This window comes from Euleptes europaea, chromosome 7 (assembly GCF_029931775.1).
Source record: "Euleptes europaea isolate rEulEur1 chromosome 7, rEulEur1.hap1, whole genome shotgun sequence".
Taxonomy (NCBI): domain Eukaryota; kingdom Metazoa; phylum Chordata; class Lepidosauria; order Squamata; family Sphaerodactylidae; genus Euleptes; species Euleptes europaea.
In genome coordinates this window covers 37,233,349-37,253,703 of record NC_079318.1, presented here as the reverse complement: position 1 = coordinate 37,253,703, position 20,355 = coordinate 37,233,349, and the positions used below count along the sequence as shown (strand labels likewise).

General features: G+C 44.5%; 1 protein-coding gene across 1 annotated transcript in view; it reads right to left on the bottom strand.

The window, feature by feature from the left end:
- Nucleotides 1-20,355, bottom strand: part of CMTR1 (cap methyltransferase 1) — a 43,115-nt gene that overhangs the window by 11,538 nt on the left and 11,222 nt on the right. Inside the window, exons 8-18 of the mRNA XM_056853280.1 lie at nt 20,062-20,260; nt 18,995-19,113; nt 17,880-17,976; nt 16,589-16,721; nt 15,743-15,922; nt 14,629-14,685; nt 12,941-12,998; nt 10,001-10,069; nt 6,326-6,457; nt 4,400-4,522; nt 2,533-2,624 (exon numbers count right to left, since the gene is read on the bottom strand). Coding sequence (XP_056709258.1) covers nt 2,533-2,624; nt 4,400-4,522; nt 6,326-6,457; nt 10,001-10,069; nt 12,941-12,998; nt 14,629-14,685; nt 15,743-15,922; nt 16,589-16,721; nt 17,880-17,976; nt 18,995-19,113; nt 20,062-20,260 — 1,259 coding nt within the window. The remainder of the gene's footprint in view (nt 1-2,532; nt 2,625-4,399; nt 4,523-6,325; nt 6,458-10,000; nt 10,070-12,940; nt 12,999-14,628; nt 14,686-15,742; nt 15,923-16,588; nt 16,722-17,879; nt 17,977-18,994; nt 19,114-20,061; nt 20,261-20,355) is intronic.

Here is a 20,355-nt window from a genome sequence, read left to right as displayed (position 1 = left end):
AAGCTCCTACCCAGCCAGAAATTTTGTTAGTCTTTAAGGTGCTACTGGACTCTTGCTTTTTTCCCCTACTGCTACAGACAGACTGACACAGCTACCCATCGTGATCTATCTCATAAGAACATAAGGAAGGCCATGATGCATCAGACCAAGCTCCATCAAGTCCAGCAATCTGTTCACACAGTGGCCAACCAGGTGCCTCTAGGAAGCCCACAAACAAGACGACTGTAGCAGCATTGTCCTGCCTGTGTTCCACAGCAACTAATATATTCGGCATGCTCCTCTGGTCCTGGAGAGAATAGGTATGCATCATGACTAGTATCCATTTTTGCTAGTAGCCATGAATAGCCCTCTCCTCTATGAACATATCCACTCCCCTCTTAAAGCCTTCCAAGTTGGCAGCCATCAACATATCCTGGGGCAGGGAGTTCCACCATTTAAAATCTCCTTGCTAATGGAGTGGTCTTCTCTGCCACAGGCTTCTCTGAGGTGCAACACATGGAGAGGCTGGACTGCTGCTCTTCCTTTTCAAATCTGCTGGGGGGGGCTGGCTGATTGGGTCCAGGAGACAGTAAAATGCCTCCCCCGAGAGAGGGGGTGGTCCCCCCATGCCTTGAAGTGGGCAGTGGTGTGTCCACTTCTAAAGAAACCTGCTCTAAACCCAGGAGAGCTGAATGATTACTCTTCAGCTTCAAATGTACCCTTCTTGAGCAAGGTGGTGGCAAGGCTACTTCAACCATTCCTGAACGAAGCTGATTGTTTGGATCCATTCCAATCTGGTTTCAGGCCTGGTCATGGGACTAAAGCAGCCTTGGTTGTCCTAGCAGATGACCTCCGCTGGGAGACAGACAGGGGAAGTGCGACCCTGGTAATTCTCCTGGACCTCTCGCCAGCTTTCAGTACCATCGGTCATGGTATCCTTCTGGACCGTCATTGGGGACAGGGAGGCAATGCTCTGTGGTGGTTTTGGTGCTACTTCAAAGGAAGGTTTCAGAGTGTGGTGCTGGGGGACTGCTGCTCTGCCTCCTGGCCTACGGGGTCCCACAAGGCTCTGTCTCGTCCCCCATGCTTTTCAACATGTACATGAAGCTGCTGAGAGAAGTCATCTGGAGATCTGGGCGGAGCTGCCACCAATATGCAGATGATACTCAGCTTGATCTCATGCTTCCAGCATATCCTAGAGAAACTGTGAACAGGTGCCTGGAAACAATTTTGGTATGGATGAGGGCTAACAAACTGAAACTTAATCCCAACAAAATGGAGGTGCTACGGGTGGGGAGAAGGTTTGACCCAGGAACTGAGGTATCTCCTCTTCTGGATAGAGTTGCACTCCCCCTAAAGGAGCATGTCTGTAGCTTGGGGGTGCAGCTGGACCCAGGCTTTCTGTTGGATACACAGGCAGCTGTTGTGGCAAGGGGTACCTTTCATCAGCTTTGACTGGTAAGCCAGCTGTGGTTGTTCTGGGCAGGGGGGGAGGAGAAGAGTTGGTTTTTATATGCTGACTTTCTCTACCACTTAAGGCAGAATCAAACCGGCTTACAATCACCTTCCCTTCCCCTCCCCACAACAGACACCCTGTGAGGGTGGGGCTGAGACAGCTCTTAAGAGAACTGTGACTAGCCCAAGGTCACCCAGCTGGCTTCATGTGTAGGAGTGGGGAAACCAACCCAGTTCACCAGATTACTGCCCACCGCTCATGTGGAGGAGTGGGGAATAGAATCTGGTTCTCCAGATCAGAGTCCACCACTCCAAACCACCGCTCTTAACCACTACACCACACTGGCTCTCACTCTTACCTCTGGTGCGAACCCTAGTAACATCCAGATTAGAGTACTGCAATGCGCTCTATATAGGGCTGCCCTTGAAGAATATTCCGAAACTATAGTTGGAACAGAATGCTGCAGCCAGAATGTTGACTGGAGTGGGCCCTGGGGGACCATATCACACCAGTCTTGTACTAGCTACGGTGGCTTTCAGTTTGCTTCCGGGCCCAATTCAAGGTGCTGGTATTGACCTCTATATGGCTTAGAGCCAAGTATACTTTAAGGACCACATTCTCCCACATGAACCCACTCCAGTCATCATTGGGAGGCCCTGCTTTGGGCCGTGCTACAATCGGAGGCTAGACAGGTGGCAACCCAAGAAACAGCCTTCTTGGGTGTGTCCCAACATCTGTCTCCCTCTATCGTTGTCTTCCACCAGCAGGTGAAGACTTTTTTGTGTGTTGCTTTGGCATACCCCCAATAACCGCTATTGGCCATCTTCCCTTGTGTTATTTATGTTTGCTTATGTATTTTAATTGACTCTTTTATTCTATACAAACTTTATTTGAAATGCTGTGTTCATGTTTTGATGTTCACTGCCTCGGGGACCCATTCAGGTGTAAAAGTGACATGGAAATGCTTTAAATAAATAAAATTTAAAAAGTCTTCTGAAGTCTAATCGGAGTGGTCAAACAGTGCGAGCTCCAAACTAGGAAGGTTCCCAACTGCTTTTATCAATAAACAGTCAAGGACATCTCCAAGCTCTACTTGCCTCTGATTGAAATGTTGTTTTCGGACATCGGTGCCATTCAGCACTAGGGCATCCAGGATGTGGATGGCACTAATTTTCCGCTGCGCTTTCCCCTAGGGGAGAAAAGGAGGCAAATAATAAACCGTGGCTGTTTTGTGTAAGAGCCACACATTACATGTACGTTGGCTTGTCCCTTTTCAGTTTGCCTCAAAAAAAAAAAAAAGGAAATGGCTGAATTTTTAACACCAAATAAAACAGTTCTCTGTTTCAGGACCTTTCCTCCACCACAGCCACCCATACACTTTCTTCCATGAATGACACAACATATGCATATACGCATGCCATCTCTGGCTTTAATGTTCACTTCTCTGTCCATTTAAGTGATTTCCAGACAGTGGATGAGCTGCCAGCGCATGACATCGTGTAGAGGAAGTAACCAAGCAATACTGCAGACCACCAACAGTTCGTGAAGAGCGACAAAATCCTAGCAGTATATCCTCAGGAAAAAGTCTAAATCAAGCGAATTCAACTCAAGAAGTGCTGGTGGGGCTAAAGCAGAGGTCCATCTTTCAGCCTCTAACCGTGACCAGTCAGATGCCCCAGTGAAGCTCATGGGCAGGTTGTGACGGAGAGAGCCTTTGGATCTGGTATTCAGAGGTCTATTGCTTCAGAACATGGAAATTCCATTTTTAGTGGACAGCCATTGAAAGAGGCCTGCTTAATCCTATTAAAAGCGATTTTCGCTAGCAGTCATTACCACATTCTGTGGGAGCAATTTTTTTAAAAAAAAATTAAGCATTGCATGTCACTGATCCCAAACCTGCTGTCGTTGAATTCCACAGCATTATCTTGGCCTTTAATATCTGTGTGTGTGTGTGTGTGTGTGTGTGTGTGTGTGTGTGTGTGTGTTAAGTGCTGTCAAGTCACTTCTGACTCATGGCGACCCTATGAATGAAAGTCCTCCAAAATGTCCTATCTTTGACAGCCTTGCTCAGATCTTGCAAACTGAAGGCTGTGGCTTCCTTTATTGAGTCAATCCATCTCTTGTTGGGTCTTCCTCTTTCCCTGCTCTTTTCCTTTAATATCTAGAGAGTCTTTATGCTGTTCATTATTTTACTAAGCCTTAATGTTCCTCTACCCTGAAGATGTTCCCTCAAAGCATTTTTGGACTAGGCGAACAGATCACCCAGCTCTACTGGAGGGGCTGTGGCTCAGTAGTAAAGCATCTGCTTTGCACACTGAAGGTCCCAGGTTCAAACATGGCATCTCCAGTTAAACAGGACCATGTATTAGATGATGGGAAAGACCTCTGACCCTAGAGAGCCGCTGCCAGACTGAGTAGACAATACTGACCTCGATGGACTAAGGGTCTGGGGTTCAGTATAAGGGAGCTTCATGTGTGTACTCTTTTCTTTAAATGCAGTGTCAAAAGCCATAGAGGAATCACACAATTCAATCATAACGTAACAGCTTATACAGAGAAAACAGATTTGCTCCTAAGTGACCGTGTGGCCGACCATCTTAAAGCAGCTTTTGTTCCACAAGCTTTGAAATGCAGTAAGCCAACTATGAATTGACCTTCACCTAAATTCAACCATTTCCTGAAAGAACAGTAATGACAGTAGCGTGAGGCTACAATGAGCATGTTATCTTTGAAGAATAAAAACCATTGTTTATCGGGCAACTACGGAGGAGACAGAGAACATCAATGCAAAGCAGACTGATGTCTGATACTATCTGCAACTTGAAGCAGTCTGAATCGTGAAGGGAACTTAAACACCGACACACTAACCAGAAGCCCCAACCTGAAAGGTCCCTCCTCCCACATGTCAAATGAATTAAACAGATGATGGAAGACATCAGCCCCCTTCTGGAGGAAATCTCTGACCTCTCCTTTCAGCTCATCAACAATCTCCACAGACAGAAGGGTGTCCCTTGGCAATTCAGTTTTCAAGTCCAGTCTTGTCCAGCGATCTGACGGGCGACCACCCCAAGTATATATCTGAGATTTCTGCATAGAAGTGAACGAGAAGGCTGCCAGGTTAACAATCAAAGGAGTTCACACAAAGGAAGCCATACACCCTCGAATGCCCCTGCTTCTAGGACTGCACACAGAGAGATTTCCATGGCAGGCTGACATTTATTAGGAGGCATCTAAAAAGAACCACACCTGCAGTCTTAAGAACAGACACAGAACATTTCAGCTTGTTTTTGCAAGCTTTTCTCCCATCCTCACTGCATACTTTGAAGCTCACAGAAGGGAAACAAATCATCAGAATGACAGAATGGAGCAGGTATTACTTAGCTTGAAGTTGGCAAAAGAAGTCCACAGGACAACCAACAACCATGATACCATCACTCGCAAATTTTAATCTGCCTTTTCCAGAGCATAAACTGCAGCAAAGAGGGACTAAAATAAAATTATAAAACAAGCTCTTATATTGCTTAACAGAAGTGTGTTTTTTCCTACATATTGGAAGCCATAGATACATTTGTTCATTTATTATTTAATATATATCTATCTTGTCTTATTTCCTTTGACTCAAGGCAGCTAATAATGCAGCGACAGATTTAAAAACACAGTTAGATCTGCCGAAACAGTTCACTCTCCTCCAGACGCCCTCTGACATAGAACCGTCTTGCATGCCTTCCTAAACCTAGCCAGTGAAGGCACCCAGGGTATCCACTCTGGTAGGCCATTTCAGAGGACTAGATTTACCATGGGGGGGCGGGCAACACTGGCCTAGTCGTTTCTGCATGGACAGTCCTAAGAGCTTGCCCCACAAAGAGAAAGCTGTTTGAGGAACACAACCAGCACCTGGGAGTATACTGAGACATGTGGTTCAATAAGTAGGAGAGCTCTAGACCATAGAGGCTTTAAAAGTAATAACCAGCACTCCGAACTGGACCTAAAAGCAAAGAGGTAGCCGATGCCATTGATGCGAGACATTTCCAGCAGCTGCAGGAGTCTTGCCAGTGCATTTCGCCCCAGTTGAAGCTTCTGAGCTTTCTTCAAAGGTGGCCCCCGCAGAGAGCATATTACAGTATCACGGAGCTGCATGGCGAGGTCTCCAGATTCTAAATAAGAGGTCAGCCTGAGAGCAAGGTCTAAGCAAAAGAAGGCACTCTTAGCAACAGCCTGCTTATCCGTCAACATGGCCAGGTACAAGAACAACACCTCTTAATTTGTTCTGCCAAAGAAATCTTCACACACACACCCATCTACATTTGGCAAATCAGCACCGGCCCAACACTCTGCCGTCCCAACCAGCATCACCTCTGTCTTCTTTGGATTAAGCCTCAGTTTGTTAACCCTCAACCATCTGACCACAGCCTAAAGCTACTGGCCCAGGACCTTCACACAGCTGCTTCTGCAGCCTTGGAGAGCGATTTAGAAAGCTGGGTGTCACACACGTATCGGTGACAAGCCACTCCAAAGCTCTTAACGATCTCCGTCAAAGGTGTTACATACAGGTAAGATGGCACTGGGGATAAAGCAGACCTTTGGGACACCCCAGATCCCAACTATCCTTTTCTGCCTCTCCCATGGAAATACTGGTCCCTGCCAGCAGGAAAGAAGAAACGAACAGAGAGAAATTAATGGAGGGCTGTCTCTTTTACCCCAAAGGTAACTGAGCCATCAAAATATGGTCAACTGTATCAAACACTGTTGGCACATCTAATTATCAGCAGTAATGGACTGACTTTGCCCAGCTGCAGTTATTGGTTATCCACCAAAGCCAGTAATGCTGATCCACTCCCAAATCCTGACTTGAAGTCAAAGTGAAATGGGTGAAGGGCTATCACTGCTTACCCCTAGTCCTAGAAGGAACTTCTGTTCACTTCCCGATACCATACATCTGTAATCCAACACTGACCGGAGCTTCTCCTTGGTTTTTGAGTTGAGCGGGGTTGGTTTGTAACTGAAGATCTCTATGTCATCACCCTGAAACAAGTAAGTAGGAGAGAGAACGGTGATGCTATATAAGGTCTCCTCCATCGGCTGGCATTCATTTCATTTATTTGCTTCATTTGTGCCCCACCTTTTTCTACAATGGGGGATCCAAGCCAACTAACATCATTCTGCTCTCTCCTCTGTTTTATCCTCACAACAACTCTGTGAGATAGACTAGGCTGAGAGAGAGTGACTGGTCCAGGGCCACCCAGTAAGCTCCCAGGGCGGAGGGAGGATTTGAACCTGGATCATCAAGATTACAGAGCCAGAGGATTGAGAGAAAATCCTATGGAATATTACATCATTGAACATGAACTGAAGGAAGGAATTAAAAGTCATAATATTAGAGATATGAGATTGAGTTGGGATAAGTTAATATCCGCAGCTGGACAGAACGATTCTGAGGCGTTATTTGTGATGGATCTGCTACGTCTTTTTTGTATGTGCCTTAAGCTTATGGCAACCCTTTAGGGTTTTCAAGGCAAGAGACATTCAGAACTGGTTTGCCATTGCCTGCTTCAGCATAGCAAGCCTGGTATTCCTTGGTGGTCTCCCATCCAAGTACTAACTAGAGCTGACCCTGCTTAGTGTCTGAGATCTGACAAGATCCAGCTAGCCCAGGCTATCCAGGTCAAGGCGCACTACATCTTACTCTCCATTAAATTATCACATGACCGCTTCAGGGGGGAACAACATTTTGCAGCTCTCTTTTCAACTGCAGTGCAAGACACTGGATCTGCTTCAACTGCAGCCAAATTATTAGATTGGCTCCCAGTTTCAATTATGGGTATAAACATTAACTCTAAGGTTAAAAATTAACAAACCTCTGGGAGATTATTATATTCCTGCACAAATGCTAATTTTTTAAAAAGACAAATGGATGCCTTTACTTGCCCATTTATTCACTTTAATAAATGATTCACGGATAATGCTGATTGTCTGGTGGAAACCCATGCATTTATAGACCCATCGATTACAGAGAAACCTTATGCATCATATGATCTTGGGCTTCTCTAAGACTGGGCTGAATCTGTATAGTAAATCGAGAGCAATCAGGATTTAGAAAGGGCAGATCAACTATTGCTAATTGCTACATGTTAAACTTCCTTATCTGTAAATATGTTAAAGGCCACAGAGGTGTCTCGCAACTGGCCTTTATCAGCTTTCAGGCTGCGTTTGACAAGATGTATGAAAAACTGTGGTTTAAGCTCCAAAAGTATAACACAGACTCTATTGTTTTTACTTGAGTCACTTCATCATAATACAACAATGCAAGTTATGCTATAATTATTTTGGTCATCTGACTTCTAACATCCCTGTGCATAAAGGAGGATGGCAGAATTGTGTACTGGCTCCTCTGCTATTTAATTTGTATTTAAGTGATGTAATCCAGATTTTTCAAGCAGAGAATTGCCATTCTCCTAAACTAGGTCCTGAAAGAATATCTACATTGTTATTTGCATATGATATGATAATTACTTCATCAACAAAGGTGAGATTAAAGAGAGGTTTGAGGGCATTTTTTATGGTATTGTTCTGAAAATGAAGTGACTATTAATATTGATAAAACCCAAATCATCTTTTTTGGAACCACCTCTCACCAACTTATTAATGTGGAAATGGAAAAATATAATAGCAAACAAGTTCAGTTCAATAAATATTTAGGGGTTATTTTTTATAAGTTATGTTGGAAATTGCATATATAACTCTGCTAACTCTAGGTTAGGCCAACAGAGATCAGAGCAATTTTAAAATTCTTTTTTATGATAAGGGCACAGTATAACCCTGCCACACTTCAGTTATTTGCCACCAGGATTATGTTTTTATATGCATCACCCGGTCTGAATACAAGCAGTTGTTTCTTCTATTGAAGTAAAATTTATGAGAACAATTTTTAAATCCCCTAGATGAGCATTCTCCATGGCTTTTAAATTAGAACATAGTTCTACATCACTTATACATTTGGCCTGGCTAGTAGCATGTAAATTTAGAATTCAACTTCTGTTTATTAATGATCAGAATAACTTTCTTTATAGCTTAATGACTGATCTTCATAGTCAAACTTGGCTTACAGAATCATAGAGTTGGAAGGGACCACCAGGGTCACCTAGTTCAACCCTCTGCACAATGCAGGAAATTCACAACTACCTCACCCCCAGTGACCCCTACTCCATATCCAGAAGATGGCCAAAAAAAATCCTCCAGGATTCCTGGCCAGTCTGGCCTGGAAGAAAATTGCTTCCTTAAACCAACAGATGAGAAGTTCACCGCACTCAGTATTTCCCCTTCTCTTTTAAAATGTGCAGGGCTATGTACAGCTATTTTAGTAATTAATGACTGCATTATCAAGAAATGCTGGCTAAAGCCTGCAGAGTGTGTTATCCTCTCTTATTCAATTTAGCTACAATGATTCCGTTATCAATATGCATGTTATTTATCAACATTAACCATTTCAAGATATTGCCATGCTTTTATGCTGGACAGATTTAATGTTTTACCATCTGCATTGATGACGGGAAGATATAAAAATATCCCAGCTACTCATAGCTTTTGTCCCTGCTGGATAATTTGATTGAATCACTGGCTCATGTATTGTTTCATTGTAGTTTTTACAGTCAAGCATGGCTGAATTTACTGGAACCCGTTTTGGCAGATAAAACCTGTTTTCTGAGCAGAAGAGTCTAAAAACGTTATTGGCTGGGTTTGACCAAAGAATCGCTCTACAAATAGCTAAGTTTTTGTCCTCTATTATGAAAATATGGGCTGAAATAATGCCCTGTGTATCATTTTCATTGATAACCTCTAACTCTTTTCATTGTCTCATGTACTAGGATGAATGATGTACGTTGAGATAGGATTTTAGGAAATTAATTAACATTGGGTGGTCTCCTTCTATATGGCGTGTGGGCCGTAATAAAGACTGGCTAATTGACTCAAACCAGGGTCGTTCCAGATTATCATCCAACACTTTAACCACTACACTGGCTCTCATACATAAACTGCTTCAGAACTCTAGGCCCTGAGGGAGTATCATTTTCATCATTCATTGGCCAGCTGATGTTTCATAGAATCATAGAGTTGGAAGGGACCACCAGGGTCATCTAGTCCAACCCCCTGCACAATGCAGGAATTTCACAACTACCTCCCACACACCCCTCTAGCGACCCCTACTCCATGCCCAGAAGATGCCCAAGATGCCCTCCCTTTCATGAACTGCCTTTGAACTATATAAGAAGCAATTTTAGCACAACAATGTTTTCTGTAACACTCATTCTTTCAAACAGGTGGTATAAGAATACATTATTGTTGAGGGGAGTCAGGGAGAGTCTCTCTTTCTCACACTCACAAACTTCATCACGATTTAAGAGTGTAATTCTTTAAAAGGGCATTTTAGTGCACCAACTATTGCTAAATTGAACAGCAGCTGAGGTAAAGCCTAGGGACAGGGGTGCTTTCATCTTTGCTTTTTATGGATCCCTGACAAGGGGGCATGCATTTTGCCTGGGCACACAGAATAAAAGTGAAAAGTCTCACCTGAATCAATTCAAAAAACTTGGACTTGAGATCAGAAGAAGATGGAGCAACTCGGGCCCGGTCCGGGATCTAAAGCAACCAAAAAGTTGATTAATCCAGATGAATCTGGCTCTTGGGTTACATTTATTCAGTCACGCCTCACCTTTTGCTGTTAGCACCATGTATGGATAAATAGTACAAAGGGAAACAGAAAAGGCAAACTCAAGTTAAAAGATTATGAGAAAGAACAAAGCTCAGAAGCCTGACTTTGCCCTGAGACTATTGTCTGACTGAAATTTCCTAGTACCGTGGGGTTTCCCAGTATTTTTCTCCTCCCACACTTCCTTCCTCATGAATGACAGAATCCCACAAGCAGCTCAAGAAAAAGTAGTGGGGGTTTTCAAGCGTTATTACAGGCTACCTGTGCAGCTTTTGTACTTGCCTGTAAAATGTCCAGCCGGTTTTGGCAGTTCACGCAAATGCGAATAATGGAAACATCAGTTCCTTTCCTCAGAAATAAAATACTTTTTCCCACACAGCACTTAATTAGCATATAAAATATAATGCCATAAAAATCCCCACAATCCAAGAAGGATCAAGCAGGGAAAACAAGTTGCAGCTGAACCGGTTTTCTTTTTTTCTGAGCTCTCAGTGGTGGTGGCCGTTGTAGCATCTGGGTCCATCTATGAGGCAGTTTCGCCAAATGGTGAGGAAAAGGTTTGCTTAGGCCTACAGTGGAGTCTCTCAAGGGCTCAAAATGTCCATGATGTTCTCTGGGAGAGCGAAAATGCTCCCAGTTCGGAGACTGTATAATTACGCATCTATCGTATCGCTCTCTTTTATTCTGAGTTAATTCTTTGAGTTCCGTTTCACTCACTTCAATACGCATTTCACTTCCTTGAATTCTTCTCCAGGTTCAAATGCAAACACAGACCAAAGAACTTTTCCCCACCTTCCTCCAACCCAACATCCCTGGCTGCTGAAACACGTGGTGGTGGCAGCCAACAGGCCAGTGGACGAAAGGAGGGAAGGGTCTCGGCCTCAAATTGGAGGGGGGGGGAGAAACGCACACACCACCCAGAGGACTGTTTTGATAGTAGGCAAAGCACCTGGTGTACTCTGGAAAATACAGTTTCCCATTCCTGGCCAGGCATCCCTGGAAATATCACTTCTCCAGCTGTAACAGGTACCCAGGCTGCTGCTAAACCAGTGTCTGAGTCACTGAGGGGGAGGGGATGTGGAAAGAAGGAGGGCAATGAGAAACTTTTCCTCCTCCTGTCCATAACAGTGGAGAAGGGATGTAAGAAAGACACTTCTCTCTTTCCATCAGTCTGCCCATCCCCAAAATATGAGGCAAGTTGGGTCAGGAAGCTTTTGGCCATCGCCCAGAATGACGTGTGCTTCCCAAGAAACTCCAAGCTCCTCCTCAGAAAAGGGAAACGGGGTGGCCATTTTAAAATGGCAAGGGCTGCTACTTGAGCACTCAAACCAGACACTATGAGTCTAAAGGTAAATACTATTTCTTAAACAATGTTAATCAAGTCAAAGTTAAAATCTTTGCTCGAGAAAATGTCAGGATTAGCAATAACCAGACATGTCACCTTATCCCACTGTGAAGTATGGGGAGAAAACTATCCCATACAGTTTAAGATAGCAGGTCGAACATGAAACAAAATTCATATGTGTCAATAGAAGTCAAATTTTTAAAGGCTTCCGTGTCAAAAAGCGGTCTTGAAAAAGCATTACTAGATGTTAAAAGTTAGCATCAAGTGATCTCAGCATCTCTTTGTTTCGTATCAGTTAATATATCAAAGTCTAATTAGACGTAGACATTCCGTGTGGAAATTATGGCTGCCTAAATTATCATGTAAATCCGTACAAGGCAGGAATATCAATTGGAAAGTGAGCACAAACGATAAAAGAAAAAAAATAAAGACTCAAACTTCCTTAATTAACTCCCCTGAAGTGTTCATTTCATGAAAGGGGAGGGAAGATCAAGGATGGGAAGGAAGACTCCGCCCTGAATTAAGTATATGATGCAACACTTCAAGGAAAGGAGAGTCTGCAAGAAGTGTGGCACATAGTTACATTGTGAGTAGATGGACAAGTCATATTGAGATGGGAACACCCTTGATCAAAACCCTATTGTAATAAGCTGCATCATGTTTTGAGCAAAGGCACACTTGTTCCCAAGATAATTGTATAGCCCAATTAAAACTTCTTTCCCTAGATTTCTACTGTGCCTTGTATGAGTCCGGGACTGGTGTATAAAATACAGATAACATAGGCAGCTGCTTGCATTAAGTGGGCTACACTTAATGGAGAAATGCTTTTACAATCAGCTTAGTCCTAACGAAGATTTCCATCCTGGAAATCACTACAGTTAACATTTTTAGTTTGACCTTTGGCAAAAGCAACTGTCAGGCAGCAAATTCAGAAGAGACAACGGGAAGTTCTATTATTTACAATGTATAACTGACTTCCAGAACGTGCTATTACGAGGTGTACTGATGGCTGCCAGTTTAGTTAGTCGGATTCACAGAGGCCAGAGGTCTGTTGGTGGCTATCACCCACTGAATCTCAGTGCCAGGGGGCAAACAACAGGGGGAGGGGCCCTGCCTTCATGCGCTGTTTGAAGGCTTGCTGGAGGTACCTGACTTACTACTGTTAGCAGCAGGATACTGGACCGCAGGGACTACTGGTCTGATCCTCCACTGGAATTCTTATCTAGGACATCAACCGACTAGCAGGGTCTCCAAATACAGAGCCCCAACCATGCTTCACAATCGCTGCAGGTAAGGACCACCCCCTGTGACAAGGAATACCTTGCTTGGGATGCGAGACTTGCTCGGGACTTGCCCTTGCTTGGGATGTGAGACTTCCGCACCCAGATCAGGTCTCGAAATGAAAGGGAGGTACAAGGGAGACGTTGCTGCAGTTCTGTCACGCGGTGATACTCACCTCCCAGAGCAAGAGGCATTCTTTGCGGATGTCAGCTTGTCGAGGTTCACTCAAGGTCCTAGGAGAATTTTTTTTTAATTCGCTAAATGTTGCGGCAGTAATATAATCCCAGACCATGAACCACCCCCTGCAAGAACAGACTCTACAGTCCATTCACACAGCAATTTCTGCACAAAACTTAACCACGCTAATGAGTTTCCTTCCTCACAGACAGGTGTTGCTTTCATGTTTTAAAAAGACTCCCTCTCATAACAAATGGCATAATCCAAATGTAAAAGCATCAGCACTATCACATTATAGATTCAAACATAAAACATACTGCTTTTATCTTTTTAAAAACTTTTATTAGACTTTTATCCCACCCTCTCCTGACCAGGGAAAGACCACAATTAAAAAAAAAAAAGTAATGTGACAGTCATGACTTACTTGACCCACTGATTTTAACAACTAAGCTCATCTCACTTTCTGTTGAATGAAGCCAATGTTATGCAAGTCCCTCCCTATGCTTGATTTTGGGCAACATGGACAAGACGCAAATCTAACAAACCCATGAAGCTGCCTTATACTGAACCAGACCTCCTACCAAGTTCAGGACTGTCTGCTCAGACAGGCAGCAACTCTCCAGGGTCTCAGGTCAGGGCCTTTCACATTGCCTACTCCCTGATCTTTTGAACTGGGGATGCTGGGGTTGAATTTTGGACCCTCTACAAGCAAAGCAGATTTTCTACCACTGAGCCATGGCCCCTCCACCTTCAAAAGGAAGGCTCTATTCAGTGAATGTGATTCTGTAACCCCTCGAAGAACAGCACACACTCAAGTTTAGTCTTTGCCTAAAGCAGGGGTCTCAAAACTGCGGCTCCAGAGCCGCATGCGGCTCTTTGGCCCGTTGAGTGCGGCTCTCCGAACTTGATTCGGAGCCACTGCTCTTGCGCCCACTCGCGCCGGCAGCCAGGCTGTGGAGCCGGCGCGCCTGAGAGAGAGAGAAAGCGGGCGAGCAGGCTCGCTGTCTCTCCCCCACCACCACCGTGGAGAATGGCCGGGTCCCCCTTGCCCTTGCCCTCAATGGTTGGGAGGCTAAAGCCTCCCCTCCCCTCTAGCCACGTGATTGCTGGGCGGGCGGCTCAGCGATTCCTGCCCCCCCCCCCCGCCTATCAGCTATTGGGCGGGGCGGGCTTCCTTTGGTAGACCTGGCCTCCGGCTGAATCCCATTGGGAGGCCATGTCTACCCACTGGCTCTACCAATTGGCTTCTAAGGGCCTCAGGAGGCCAGGTCTACTGCCAAGACAGCCAATGGGTAGACCTGGCCTCCCAATGGGACTCAGCCGGAGGCCAGGTCTACCAATAGGCTTTTATGGTGGTAGACCAGGCCTCCAGACGAGGACTCCGGACGGGGAGGGGAAATGGCAGGGACTTACAATTAAATTTTTATCAATAAATATGATCACTATTAAGTATGATATCAAGTTTTATTCAGTGTACCTATAGTTTAATTAAGACTTAAAACTTTAATTAAAGTTTATTAAGTTAATAAACAGTGTACCTACCTATATAGTTTAAGTTTAAGAAATTTGGCTCTCAAAAGAAATCTCAATCATTGTACTGTTGATATTTGGCTCTTTTGACTAATGAGTTTGCCGACCCCTGGCCTAAAGCGACATACTTTAAAAAATAAAAACCAAGTTACTCACGTGTCTTGAACAAAGGAGTGAATTTTGGCTAGTGCTTTGATCTGAGCCTTACAGAACCTGGAAAATTAAACAAGTCTCGGTTTTAGAGTGGGGTATCTACCACCAAGACCTGACATGCTGTTTGAAGGTCTTGTAAACCGCAGCAACATCAAAAATAACCCCGGGGGCACAGTTTCTGGTGCATCATAACCTAATTACACCACCACAGTATTGTCAGAGAAATAAGAAACATGTCATTTATATTCTTCCTTGAGAGTTGCACTTTCAAAAAAACAGGCATCTACGTTTTGGGAGTTAGGCTGTGTTCAGAAAAAATATATAGAGCATTAGTACTGCTGTATGTAAGAGCCTCGTGGCACAGAGTGGTAAGCTGCAGTACTGCAGTCGAAAGCTCTGCTCAACACCTGAGTTTGATCCCAAAGGAAGTTGGTTCCAGGTAGCCAGCTCAAGGCTGACTCAGCCTTCCATCCTTCCAAGGTTGGTAAAATGAGTACCCAGCTTGCTGGGGGTAAAGTGTAGATGACAGGGGAAGGCAATGGCAAACCATCCCATAACAGTCTGCCTGGTAAACATTGGGATGTGATGTCACACCATGGGTCAGGAATGACCCTGTGCTTGCACAGGTGACTACCTTTACCTTTACTGCTATATGTACAGGATAGGAATAGCTAGCCAAGATTATATAAATTATATAAAATTATTTTAATGTACATAAAGCTTGTTAATTCTGTAAGAACCTAATTATACTACATCTCGCTCATACAGCACTGCAAAATATAGAATGCAATCAGCCCTCTCAGGGACAAGCACTTGGGAGTTGTCAGGGCTCAGTGAAAGACAAAAGCAGAAGAGGGAAGGAATACAAGCCATGAGTTACTTGACTACTCACACATTCCAAATTCACACATTGAGAAGAAACTAGGTCACTGTACTACCTTGCTGGCCAGCGTTCTCTTGCACACAGATCTACCATATAAGGCCTTGGAGAGGAAGACCCTCGTGAGGGGGCTGCTTCGGAAAAGCCACTTGCAAGAAGGCTGCCACAACCGCGTGCCTGCAGCCCCGCTAACCACCGCCACAGACACTGGCTTCTTCTCGTTGCTGTTGAACTCACCTTTCATTTGACTGTACCATGTAATCATAGAACTCATGGTCGCCCTTGATTACTTCCAGGGGGACAATGAGGTTAACGTCCTGGTCTGAGTTGCGCAGCTGGTTGAGTTTCATGTTCACCGCAAAAAAATAGTCCCTCACCTCCTCAATGCCAGACTTCAATCCTCTGCATACCACATACCTGCAGGGCAAGAGAGACTCCAGTTACTCGCATAAGACGACAACCCTCTGACTGATTGTGGAGCGGAGCCTTCTTTGACAAAGACTGCAGTGAAGGTGAAAGATACGCTGCTTGGGCGTTCTTCTGACGTTGCCATACTTGAAAATATTCACAAGGCATTTCAATTAATTAACAAGAACCAGAATTGTACTATACACTGTTTTGCTGTTTGTCTAAATTATAAAGTTTGTGCTTCTTGGTAAGCTGCTTTGAGTCCCCTGTGGGGACAGAAGCGGGATAGAAATAAATAAAAGATCTGACTGCTTTTCTCAGGGTCTGTCACGGCACAAAATAATTGCCTCCACTTGGTGCTACAGCAACTGCTGACCATTTACAATCTGATGTGCCAACAAATTTTAAATCTCGTATTGCACTAAAGCTCTTCTGCTAAGCTCTCATGCTAGACATGAAAGAAAAAGAACAAAGGGAAAGTAGTTAGGTGGTCAACAGTCCAGTAGCCCTGTCAAATACTTTTTTTTACTCCTCCAGCCCTTAAAATAGATCTTCCTTGTCTTCCAAGGGAGGTTTCTGGTCACAGACTTCGTATGAGGCCAGCAGAAACAGAAATCCTTTTATAGTAGTGTTTAAAGAAACAGCTACTTCAATCCTGACCCACTTCAGCCTCACCTCTCAGAATTGGCAGGACGGCTCGTCACGGGTTTGCAGATTGACACGCGCTCAAAGCAGCAGTAGAGCAAGTATACCAGGCCGACGCTGAATGGTGTGAACAGGTCAAAGGTTTTGCAGACAAAATGCCCCCCTAGAGCAGAGAGGGGGGAAACATCCCAGAAGTTAACAGCCCACAAAGAATGAGGTGAGAGGCATAGTGTTTATTATTTACAACTCTATACCCCACCCTTCCTCTAACGCACACATGGGGTGGACAGGGAACTACCACCTTCCATTCCCACAACTGCATGTGATGTCAGTCAGGCTGAGAGCATGTGCCCCCGTCAGGGCTATGTATGCAATGTACTTTGTGGCTGAATAGGAGTTTCAGCACCCACGACGCTGCCTTATACTGAGTCAGACCATTGGCCTATGAGGATCAGCAGTTGCTCAGGGTCTCAGGTTTACCACATCAGGACAGTTTACCACTAAAAGCAACTCACCCAACTAGATAAACTGGATGTGGGAAGAGAAAGGGAGTGGGGCATGGGGCCAGAGACACAAAGAGACCAGTTGAAAACAGTAGAGTAAGCAATAAAGAACAGGAGGGTGACAGTACAGAGAATTTCCTAGGAACACAAATAAATGCTGGAGAATCAAGCATGGATGGAAGGTAGCAAGGGCACATTTCAGAAGAGCAAGACTGGAGAACGTCAGCTTGACCCTAAATAGGTTTGCTCAGAGTTAAGTCCCTCCGAGATCAGCAGAACATTGCCTGCGTAATATGCTTAATATTACCCAGTGCTCCAACCTTGGAAGCTCCAGACTTCGGAGGTTTAAGAACAGTAAACATGAACACGAGGCTGCCTTATAAAGAGTCAGACCATCTGTCTATGAAAGTCACTATTTTCCTACTTTGACTGGCAGCGGCCCTCCAGAGTCTTGGGAGGCGGTCTTTCACAGCATCTACTACCTGATCCTTTTAACTAGAGATGCTGGGGATTGAAACTGGCAGTTTTCTGCATTCAAGGCAGATACTCTACCAACTGAGCCACAGGCCCTTGTCAAATGTCTCCTGCATCCAAATATTTTCAAAACCATTCAACCAAGGTACATATACTTGCTCCTGTTTAGGAAGGGATGCCAGCTAAAATGTATGGACACCAGAACATGCGGGCAAGAAGATCTTATCTCTTATTAAACATTTTCAAGAGAGATACCTCACAATGAGATAGCTCTAAAGCCACTCTAAAGCCACCCAGCTCTAAAGCCACAATGAAGACGGAGGAAAATAAGGTGCTATAGTCACCTGTCCTTATAACAGAGAGTCCTGTGAGGAACTGGCAAAGCGTCAGCTGTTTGCTTAGAATCTCTTGGATGTTTTCCTGCCCCTCAACAGAAAAACCCTGAAATACAGATAAAATGAACAATGGTCCTTAGAGCATATTTGCCCAGTACCACATTCTGCATGACCAATAATTAAATGCCACCTTATAATTAAATCCCCTTTCACAAACCGCTAAAACCACCACCATCTAAAAAACCCTCCAAAGTTTAAAGGTTAAAGTTTTGTTAGTTGTAAATGATTAGTGGAGTTTATGTTTTGCTAATCACACATGTAGGGTCTGTCCCTACAATAATTACAAGAGAAATAACAGTATAACAAGTACAGATCATGAAAACTGCTGATTGTCAAAGACCTGTTTACAAAGTTGTACTCTGTGAAACTGTATATAAGAGGTATTGGGTTTTGTATTTCAGTGCTAATAAAATCAATTCATTAACCTCCTAGAAAACAAAAAACGAGCTGATCCCATGTATTTATTTATTCACATATTTAAACATCGCTTTTCTCCTCAGTGGGGGGGGGGGCTCAAAGTAGCTCACAACATTCTCCTCTCTTTCATTTTGTCCTCATAACAACTCTGTGAGGTAGGTTAGGCTAAGAGAAAGAATGAGTGGCACAGGGTCACCCAACAAGCTTTTGTGGCGAAGTGGGGATTCGAATCTGGGTCTCTCAAGTCCTAATCACACATGAACACACACATGAAGCTGCCTTATACTGAACCAGACCCTTGGTCCATCAAGGTCAGTACTGTCTACTCAGACTGGCAGCAGCTCTCCATGGTCTCAGGCTCAGGTCTTTGACATTTCCAACTGCCTGGTCCTTTTTAACTGGAGATGCCAGTGATTGAACCTGGGACCTTCTGCCTGCCGAGCAGATGCTCTACCACTGAGCCACGGCCCCTCCAGCATTCTAAACACCACCATTTCCAGAGGAAAACTAATGTTGATACTTTTTTTCCCCCAATGAGCTCAGCGCACCACCACGTTTATAATGAGCAAGGCGTTACAGCACACACAAAGCAGAGATGTTAGTCTTAGTGACTCAGCAAGAAAAAGGAAGAAACAGGAGGAACCTACTCCATCAGCCATCAAGAAGTGCACCCCCTTGCGATCTGTGTTGTCCAGCACAAAGTTCTGGAAGGCAGTGATGTTTTCGGGACGGGTGATGTCTCCATCTCCCTCAACTCCTCCTTCACCTATGGGTATAAATGTGTGACTGCAGTCACTTGCCACAGAATAACTTCTAAAGACTTCCTAAAGGTAAAGGTCCCCTGTGCAAGCACCGGTTCATTCCTGACCCATGGGGTGACGTCACATCCCAACGTTTACTAGGCAGACTTTGTTTAGGGGTGGTTTGCCATTGCCTTCCCCAGTCATCTTCCCTTTACCCCCAAGCAAGCTGGGTACTCATTTTACCAACCTTGGAAGGATGGAAGGTTGAGTCAACCTTGAGCCGGCTACCTGAAACCGACATCCGTCGGGATCGAACTCAGGTCGTGAGCAGAGCTTGGACTGCAGTACTGCAGCTTACCATTCTGTGCCACAGGGCTCCTTAAAGACTTCCTACCACATTTATTTTTAGAAGCCAGACTACTTTATTTCATAGAAAGCATTCTAAGATGCTGGTCTGCATCGACTACTCTACTAAAGCCTCTCTCCAGCCTAAACAACCTTCCTCCAACTTAAAAGGCTCTTCATCCAGCCACAAGTGAGAAGAAGGCTCCTTAGGAAGCAAGAACTTCCTCCAGCTGAAGGCTGGATGCTGCCCATTGTATTGTACAATACATGCCACTTCTTAGAATCTCTTGGATGTGATCCCAGAACTATAAAGTTTTGCTGCTACTGAATATTTAATCTTCTTGACCGTTTTCAGATGAGCAGTATCCATTATGCCATGTAGAAATGGGATAAAGTGGCCTCGGGTCTGGTTCCTACCCGTCTACGAGCAGCATCAAGACGGCAGCCAATTCTCCTCATATGACCTACTATAAGATGGTGTATAAAATACTCCCAAGGTTGTCCCCAAAAACATTACGGGGGTAACAACGATACTGTCCAGCATTCAGAATTCTTTCACCTCTCACTGAAAGTGAAACAGACGCTTATGCATGAACACACTTCATGTGCATGCTTGATACACATACCATAATAAGGTTCAAAGAGCTCACTGGAAGCAGCATAGAAATCCTCCAGCTTGAAATCGTTTGGTCCTTTTAAGGTCATCCCAAAACCCTTTGCATGCCACTTCCTCCTCCAGAGGACATACTCCGAGAAGCCACCAGGACCAGCACATACATCGGCAAAGTATAAGAGTTCGGCACCATGTTCCTTGATCAGAGGCTTCTGCAAAAGCAGAAGGGAAGAGAGTCGAGCACCCCTACAGAATCCTCCTGCGATCCAAGACAATGGTTACATCCCCCTAGCTACACGCCTGCTTG